The sequence below is a fragment of the Lolium rigidum genome, chromosome 4 (genome assembly GCF_022539505.1).
Source record: "Lolium rigidum isolate FL_2022 chromosome 4, APGP_CSIRO_Lrig_0.1, whole genome shotgun sequence".
NCBI classification, from domain to species: domain Eukaryota; kingdom Viridiplantae; phylum Streptophyta; class Magnoliopsida; order Poales; family Poaceae; genus Lolium; species Lolium rigidum.
This window is the reverse complement of record NC_061511.1, coordinates 278,694,823-278,703,981: the sequence shown is the minus strand read 5'-3', so window position 1 is coordinate 278,703,981 and position 9,159 is coordinate 278,694,823. Positions and strand designations below refer to the sequence as shown.

The following is a 9,159-nucleotide window of genomic DNA, read 5'->3' as shown; positions in this document are numbered from 1 at the left end:
GCGACGCGTCTTCGAATCCTAGCCGTCCACGCTTTGATCGGGCACTGGATGGTGAAAAAACCTTCGATGCGAACGTTCGTTGTGTCGGTCGGATACTCGGATTGACTCCTGGAATAATTTCTCCTACGAATTTCTTTTGCGCTTTATTTCATACCTCCAATATATTGGAAGTTATTTCTGTTTTTCTCTATGATGTGCAATGAAATAAACCAAAAAAACGTGGCCTTGCACCTTAACACAAAACATATATATTGTTCATCCTTAATACATTTTGTTTCTCATGTTGTCGCCTTTGAGCACCACAACATCAGATATAAAACTTCATCTTGCAGCACTTTTTTTTGTTCGCTTGCAACATCATTGTAACAAATCTCTGAGCGCTCCCATATAAAATCACCCAAACTTGTAGCAACATTGAAATGTTTCCATGCGGCAAAGAATTATTAGTATGCAATAGCCTCATTAGTTGCAGCATAGCATTTAAAATGTATCACAACACATGCAACATGAAAATCAAACAAATGCAACATATGTGGCGAACGTACACAATAGAAGAGGAACACATTTGCATCATGAGAAATTTTAGTTGAACCATACAACTAAACCTGGCAATGGCCCTATAACTAAACCAAACCTTAACCATAACCAAACTTTAGTTCGGAACTAGAACTAAACCACACCACACCACATGTCGCCCCGTATAACCAGAACTGAACCGAACTGTACATTTTGCCCGCCCAAACCATAACCAAACCATTTGTAGACCTATGGGTTGAACCCGGTTCCTTGTTTTGGGTTGAAACTGCCAGTGCAGGTTCCGCTCCACGCTTGTTGCCAATCAACTCAGAAGTAGTGTTTCGTGCCGAGAATTGTTTGTTGGCCATGAAAATTTTTGTTTGCACGTAGTACCAAAGCTAGGTAGCTAAAGTACTTAACTATTCGTAATTAGTTATGGCCTAGGCAAGCAATACGAAGCTAGTTTGTTTTGCAAAACGAGACTAGTTGATCATCCTAGCAGTACAACACATGCACACGACGCGCAAGAAAGGAAAACAATAATGAAGACAATGTGTAGCACTACTAGAAACCAAAACCAACTTTTACTTTCCTTCCATATGTTCAACGCCAAAGAAAACCACTTAGACTTGTTTCAGAAACCAGGTCTTAACCCAAAGTCTTAACCAGTTCCACCCGAAATTGTTTAGACTCATAACCAACCACACCCGACTATTCTTTTCACGAACCCAAACCCGACCAAACTATTGGACAGACACAACTGTTTCCCAAACGAACTACTGAAATTCTCAGCTTTGCATACAACAAAATAGTTGCAACATGTAAATGCAACAAACACCACACATGCTTGCAACATATCAAAACACCACTTGGAACATCAAAATTCCAAATGAAAAACACTAACCTCCACCCCTTCACTGGACTGCCACCTGACTTCCTTGATCCATTCCATGTTACCTCAACGTCTATCGGTGCTCAGCAACGAGGATACGAGCTCCATTATCATATCCATGATGTGAACTATGCACGCCGAGGGCGGGAAGAAAAGTAGAGAAATTGTGGAGGCAGAGGTTCTCCATTGAGAGAGACGATAGAATGAGGAAAGGTGAGGCAACCACACTCCACTGCAGTGCCTAGGCATCCGCTTGGCTGCACAACTTAGTGAAATCATTCGAGTTGAAAATCATAAATTTTTGCACTGGTTATATATATAATTCTAAGAGACTAAGGAGTACACAGTAAAGTTGGCAGTGGCACCGTAACCATCAATTTTATATATTATAAGCTGAAGCACGGTATATACACATATCATGTCAGCCCAATTTGCACTCATCTCAAATACTGCCGCCATGGCTTCACAAAAAGGGCAACTGCCAGTCTGACGAGTGCCAGAATAGTAAAGCCTGCTACATTTGCTCCAAAACAAAGGCCGATGGACCGTTTATTAAATGACTATTATCCCTGATTTGCTATTTTTATTGAGATCCTCATGCAATCGGCCAATCTTCAGGCATCTTCAGTTCAGAATCTCCCAGCCATCCTCGTTGGAACCCCTATGCTTGCTATCGTCTTCAACCACCCAACTTGCACTTTCATTATCGCAGCCATCTAACATTTCAACCATTCTCTCGTCCACATCCGGGTCTTCAACACCTGGCCTTGCACCTTCAGCGACTGTATGTTTATCTGTAGCCTCAACTGCTCCAATAGTCCTATCTGAGGAACTCCCACTCCTGTGAAGTGAAGAATGCAGCGAAGAAGAGAGGCTTGAAATTGTTGATCGCTGTAACTTGCTCCATGATAGGCGCTCATCCACTATTCGCTTCAGTTGTGATACATCCTCACAGATAACAGCCATCTCACCTCTGCCAAAGGACAATAATAAGAACTACAATACTTCATGGAGTTTAATATCCTCAATATAAATAATTTAAATTATCTGGCTGGTACTTCAGAAAATGTGTCTGAACAGTTACAAACATCACAGTAGACAGCGAAACATACGTAGGACTATACGATGTTTTAGACATTGGCACGGTTCCAATATGTTTGACAGCTTTTTTTGTACTGATATGTTTGTAACATAATTTTGTGAAAATATTTTACATGAGAAATCAAATGGCACATTTTCACCTAACCAACTTAGATACTCCCTCCGATTTATATTACTTGACGCCAATATAGATGTATCTAGACACATTTTAGGTATAGATACATCCATTTTAGCATCAAGTAATATGAATCAGAGGGAGTAGCTCTTTTGTATATTAGTTGTTCACATAGGGAAGTTTGACAGCACTCTCACATCATTCATTTCTGAACAGAGGTATTGCACAAGAATTATCTCATTTACCTGGAACTGAAAAGAATACTACACAGATTTCATAACCAAACTACAAGCATGATTTTAACTTAAAATTCGTAGAGGTATTGTGATCATCTTCTGAAGATGATAAACTCATACAAGATCATGAACAACCAATTATGGTTTATTTGAGAAATCAAATGGCCCATTTTCACCTAACCAACTTAGATAGCTCTTTTGTATACTAGTTGTTCAAATAGGGAAGTTTGAGAGCACTATCACATCATTCATTTCTTAACAGAGGTATTGCACAAGAATTATCTCATTTACCTGGAACTGGAAAGAATACTACACAGATTTCATAACCAAACTAAAAGCATGATTTAACTTAAAATTCGTAGAGGTATTGTGATCATCTTCTGAAGATGATAAACTCATACAAGATCATGAACAACCAATTATAGTTTATTTGAGATTTAATTATCTAAATAAGCTATAGCCCAAGCTATTGCTGAATGAAACAGTTTAGTGGTGCCGAAGTAGCAATTCGAATGAGGACTTACTGCAGTGTATCCACAATTCGACCCCGCTCAACCAAGAAATCCTTCAGCTGTTCATCCAAATAATTCAACGCAACATTAACAATTGAAATCGAACAAAGATTATTCTTCTAGCAGTACTAAAAAAACAACACATGGATGAACTCCACAAGAACAAAATTATCCATTATCCACAAAATAATATTAGAATTGACAGTCATTAGTGAACAGATAGCAACATATATTATGGAACAAGAAAATAACACAGAAACAACAGCAAGAATATAAAGGCTGCACGCTTAAACCTTCAAATTCTCCTCAGCTTCTTTCTGCAACTTTCTTGATTCTTCAACGATGGAATTCATCTCCTTTTCCTGTTTGCTAAGCAGTGCCTGAGCAGAAGCTTCCTTTTTAACCTTTTCCTTCTCAGCAGCTTCATATTCCAGTTGTGCAGCAGCCAATCTTTCCTCAAGAGTTTGCCGTATCTATATAGATTAAATTTGCAGATCATGTTTAGCTTTAGATCAAAGTTCATAATTCAAATAAAATTTCAACTCAATGCATCCAATATAAACTATAAATTCATTTTAGATTAAGAGCAACTATGTTTCATAATAAAAAAATTAAACTGTGAGCAACTATGTTTTGTCATAAAATTAATTTTATGTAACAATAAACAGACCAACTAATACGGCCAAGACATGACTGGCCATCCATTCAACGTACTGTTAGGAAGCTTAGTCCATGGAGGAAGAAGTTTCTAACATCAAAGAATTAACATGATGCCAACAATAACAAAGTATTACATATTCATTTCCTTTAAGTTCTCATGCAGGATGGTAGCATGTGCAATATACATATATACTACAAAGCATTGAGATACTACCTCTTCAATTACATCTAGATAATTATTCCTCTCTTCTGACAGCCTCTGAAGTCGAGATTGGAGCTCCCGTGCCTCCGTGGTCAAAATAGATCTCTCACCGTAAACCTCACCAGCATGCTGTATGTAACATAAAAGATCAGATTGCTTCAGGCTAAGCAACTCAATGAGTTACCTCTTCTATAAAATAATCGATCATCAAGGGATAAAAGGGCAAACCATATCGTTTGCTTCTTTTGCATGATTCAACATCTCTTTGAGCTCCTCAACTTTGGTGAGGATGCTTGCACCAGAAGTAGATGATTCACGCTTGGCCACTTCAGCCTTTTCTTCAAGAAGTTCTACATCCTCTATCATCTTCGTAACCAGCTGAAGAGAGGGTAACAGATCGTTCTGCAGTATGCCATAGCACAAGAATAAGTGTCTAACTTCAATAGTGATCAACGAAGCAGCCATTATAACAGGGTGCATTTTACCACTTGAATAAACCAGTGTTCGCAATTTTCTATGCAGTATGTATTATATAGAGAAAAGTAACATATAAACCATGGTTGATTCAGTTTGTTGGACAGAAGCATTCAGGCAAATCCGGGGTAATTTTAGCTCCACAGAAACTAAGAAGCTATTAAACCTTTCAAAATGTGAAGTAAATGTATGTAGAACACAGTTGCATCAAGTCGGCCCAGGATGAATCGAAGTGGCTCCTTGGACCAGAATCTCTTAAACCGCCATAAATAGTGTGTTTTTAGAAAGGGGAATTTTCTGTGCAAGTTTCTTGTGTTGGAGCAAGCACACGAAAATGGCCAATACGCAAGTATCAGTGTATCACTGCCATGACCCAAATTGATTTTAATCAACCTAGTAGAGCCTTGCACTCTTCCCCAGACCCCGCACAGTGCGGGAGCTCTCAGCACTGGGTCCTTTTTAGTAGAGCCTTGCACTGACTAGTTTCTGCAGCCTGTCAGCTAGTGCCAAATTCGCATTTTCAGACTAGATCTACTACTCTACCATAGCTTCAAGATATGCAGCCAAATATCCAATCGCTTCTTTATATACAGCAGAATAAGTATGGTCGCGACATTCTTCTTGGTCTCTTTTTTCCAATAAGCCCATTCAAAGTAGTCAACTAATGGTACTTTTAGCAAGATCCTTCTTTCACTTCATTTCAGTGCATCAAACATGATAAATTAAGGTTGACTTGTGCCTCTGAAGAGGTGCATTCTCTTTTAACAGAATGCACATTGTGTCTAATCTGTCATTTTAATCCATAATGAACACACAATACTAAAATGACATCGTTTTCTTTTACTTATTTTTAGTAAACAAGTCATGACTTAGGGTAAATGTTAAGTATCATGCAACTTTTTCAGGATAATATAAGGAAGTGGGCATACAAAATAAGAGAAAAGTGTGTACACCAAGTGTAATACACACATATGCAAGCACATGGAAGTTAGTGTGCGCATGACAAGTGTTCCAAAAAAAGGTCAGCGCAGAGAGTTTCTGTGAATGGAGTACCTTCTTGTTTTTCGCATCAGCAATGGAATCCTCAAGTGACTCAATACTAACAGACTGGCTTGAATGAGTTGAAGCCATTGAGACGAAGTGATTAGAATTGAGATCAGGAATCAGATCACTTTGAGAAGACAAGAATGTGTCGCCATGCTCAATTATATCTCCTGACTGTTGTGTGTTGTAATCAATGTTGGCACTGTTTTCATCCTTCTGTACTAAGACTGCAGAAGACCCAACAAATGATTCTTTGATGTCTGATATAGGAAAATCCAGAGCAGATGCAAAAGCGTCTTTTTCAGTACACAGCAACTCAGGTGAGACTTCACTGTTGGGAACAGGAGCAGAAGTGTTGTAACCCACTTCCAAATAATTACAAGGAAACTTCAAAGAACTATCCTGGGAAATATAATCCCCAACTGGGACTGCAATGTCCAAATCTTGCTCTTGGACTTGTGCAACATTAAGATCTATGCTGTCATTCCCATTTTCCCGCATGAGTGGTTGAACAATATATTCACTTGAGAAAGATCCACCATTGCCAACTCCACTGTCTGAATGATCTAAGTTACTCGTATAACAGGATTCCAAATGATCTTCAAGGGTCAAATCACGCGATTTATCATTAAGTTCAGGGGCAGAATAGAAAGGGAAATCTAGTTGCTTGCTCATCACTTGGAATGATGGAGTCACATCTCGTTCACCCACTACATTTTCTTGCATTATGAACTCTGTAGAAGATGTGCATCGTGCAGAATCAACACTTCCGTTAGCTTCATCCCGCACATTATACCCTGATTTGACAGTCCATTCATTAGCATAACTTCACAATACAGAAAAGGTAATACCAGAGAGCATTATCAGAGAGAAAATACTATTGCAATTACTGAAGATAAGGAGTGTTCAGATTAGCACTAAAGTGAAACAGACATGAGCTCAATTAGTAAGATAGAAATTTAAAGAAAACATAAGAAAGACCGTGATGCAGCCTTGAGGGATTAGATTACTTCACTTAACACTAAAACATTTAGATTCCAAACATTCACTGCTACATCACCCAAATGACCAAGTGCTACACTGGGTTAGCTTTGAGCTCACAGCCTTATACTAAAACCAGAAGATCCGGTCACCACTATCCCAACACAACACTAGCAACTACTCATGCACACTCTTCAGCTATATCTATTTTACAGTAAGGATAAAATATATATGTCAATAAAAGGATCCAGAAGAAACGCCTTCCACACCCGCCCATGGTTTTTGAGTCGCCGAGTCAAGTCAAGTCGCCGAGGCTGCGACTCAGTGTATAGTCGACCAAAGTCGCTGTATAGTCGCCATAAGTCGCTGTATAGTCGCGAGTCGCCGTGATTTTTGGAAAACGACTCGGCGACTATACAGCGACTATTCAGCGACTATACAGCGACTCAAAAACCATGCACCCGCCAGACTAGCCCATAATCTCAAAATCTATACTTACCAGCAGCTGATGAACTTCCCACCTCACGCACAGAATGATTAGCGGATAAATTTCTGACAAGGTCATCCACAATTACCCCAGGTCCATGATGGAGGCTAGAGGTCCCGATTGAACCTGTCATACATAGCATAGTTTAGTCAAGGACGACTACCACCATGGAATAATTATCTTTATGGTCCTATATTGCAACAGACTTCGGCATATAGTGACCAGCCAGTCTCAATATTTACACTTACCAGCAGATGATGAACTTCCTGTTTCACGCGCACCATGAGCAGAAAAATTTCTGACTAGGTCATCATTAAAAATGACGGATTCATGGTCAACGCTAGAAATTCCAACTGAAGATGGCATGACTTCATCAAGGACAGCAACCACGGCGGAATCAGCATCATTATGGTGCTCTATTGCAACAGCCTTCAGCATTCGAGGATCAACCTGCAGAAAGGGGCACAGAATAACAATTACTACTTTGACAGAAGACCTGTACCACACATACCCTGCATGGCAGATTACCCATGTGCATAACGCACAATTACCCTAAGGCCTTGTTTGGCACAGTTTTATTAGCTGGGATCATAGGGGTAATCACCACCCGTATTTGGTGAAACCCCTACTTTTACCCAATACTCTTCTCCCACCTCAATCCCTAGATAACACTAGGTCAGGGTAGTGGACTGGGCATACACCAGCATCTCATGTTTTTGTGGGGATTACTGGGGTTCAACCTGGTTCGATAACGATGTACATGTATTTGCGGGATAGATCGGTATTATCCCTTGTAATCCCTTCTAAAAGGAAGAATCAAAACTTTTGTTTACAGAAAAGAAAAAACCCGATCTAATAGCACTCTAGTTTCCGCTGGGAACAAGAATCACACCCCGCCTCAAGGCAATCGTCCTACTTTATCCCATTATGTATCAATCCGTAGCCAAATCAATCCTAGGAGAGAAATTCAGAAGAACCCAGACACTCGCTAGCCGGAAAAAATAAATTCGCACCATCTACCCCCTTCTCCTCCGAGCAACACAAGTAGATTCATGCGAGGCAGGAAGGGGAACCGATCGTACCTGAGGGAAGAGCTCGCAAAGCGAGCGGAAGACGGTCATGTGGTCACCCATCTCCGAACCCTAGAAGAGGCCACGGAATCAGGACCTCGGCGACGAATTACTGGGATCCGGCGACAGAGGCGTGGTTCCGACGGCGCGTAGGAGAGAGAGATTAGGGTTTGCAGTGCTGCTCCTTGATCGCGCGAGGGGATGAGTGAAGAACGAAGATGAGGAGGCCGCATTAAGACTGGCTCAGGGAGGGTGGGATTTTACCGTTTGGCCATCGGTCACGTTTTACATTTAGGCCCTCTATGTATCTTCTTTTCGGAATACTACCTCCGGACTTCTTTAATTGACGCACCAACCTGCTACATGCAAACGCATACCTCCCTCCGCGTCGATTAAATCCGACCGCAGGGAGTAGATATTAGACATATAAGATATGTTTTTGCAGTTTCCACCCTACCTTGCAATAGACACCAATTTTGAACCAAAGTGTCGTGTCATCTCACTCTTCACGTTGATGAGCAACAATCCCGACATTGTCGCCTCGCCTTACATCGGCAACATCGAATTCTCGAATGTTAGATTCTGAAGCAATGTCACGATAAGATGATCTAGTTGCTTCAAATGGTATATGCTAGAGGGAAGAGAACAAGAAAGATGAGGAAGAAGAAAGGCCAACAAACCAATAGACCGCTTAATCTTGGGAGCAGTGATCTCAATTGAAGAAAGTTTGCATCACTTTTGACAGAGTCAGCGCAATAGGCCTAGGATCTTGACCGGGAACAATTCTTTCTTTGAAAGTCATGTTGATCCAGTGGCCTATGATTATCGTGCGTATGAAAGTGGCACTACAAGGCACAACACATGATTTA

General features: G+C 40.5%; 1 protein-coding gene across 1 annotated transcript; it reads right to left on the bottom strand.

Moving 5' to 3' along the window:
* Positions 1 to 1,767: 1,767 nt before the first annotated feature.
* Positions 1,768 to 8,528, bottom strand: LOC124707843. The gene is made up of 9 exons (XM_047239539.1): positions 8,303 to 8,528; positions 7,469 to 7,670; positions 7,233 to 7,346; positions 5,762 to 6,549; positions 4,463 to 4,636; positions 4,247 to 4,363; positions 3,666 to 3,845; positions 3,385 to 3,431; positions 1,768 to 2,381 (listed from the first exon to the last, which is right to left on the bottom strand). The coding sequence occupies exons 1-9, from the start codon at positions 8,351 to 8,353 to the stop codon at positions 2,033 to 2,035; spliced, it is 2,022 nt and encodes a 673-aa protein (XP_047095495.1). The 5' UTR covers positions 8,354 to 8,528; the 3' UTR covers positions 1,768 to 2,032.
* Positions 8,529 to 9,159: the final 631 nt, after the last annotated feature.

What these genes read in the sequence shown, in the direction of transcription:
- LOC124707843 (XM_047239539.1), bottom strand. Translation starts at nt 8,353, where the DNA reads ATGGGTGACCACATGACCGTCTTCCGCTCGCTTTGCGAGCTCTTCCCT. An exon ending in GGGAAGTTCATCAGCTGCTG is followed by an intron (nt 6,550 to 7,232) that starts GTAAGTATAGAT and finishes CTGTCAAATCAG; the next exon opens with GGTATAATGTGCGGGATGAA. An exon ending in ATCTAGATGTAATTGAAGAG is followed by an intron (nt 3,846 to 4,246) that starts GTAGTATCTCAA and finishes TAATCTATATAG; the next exon opens with ATACGGCAAACTCTTGAGGA.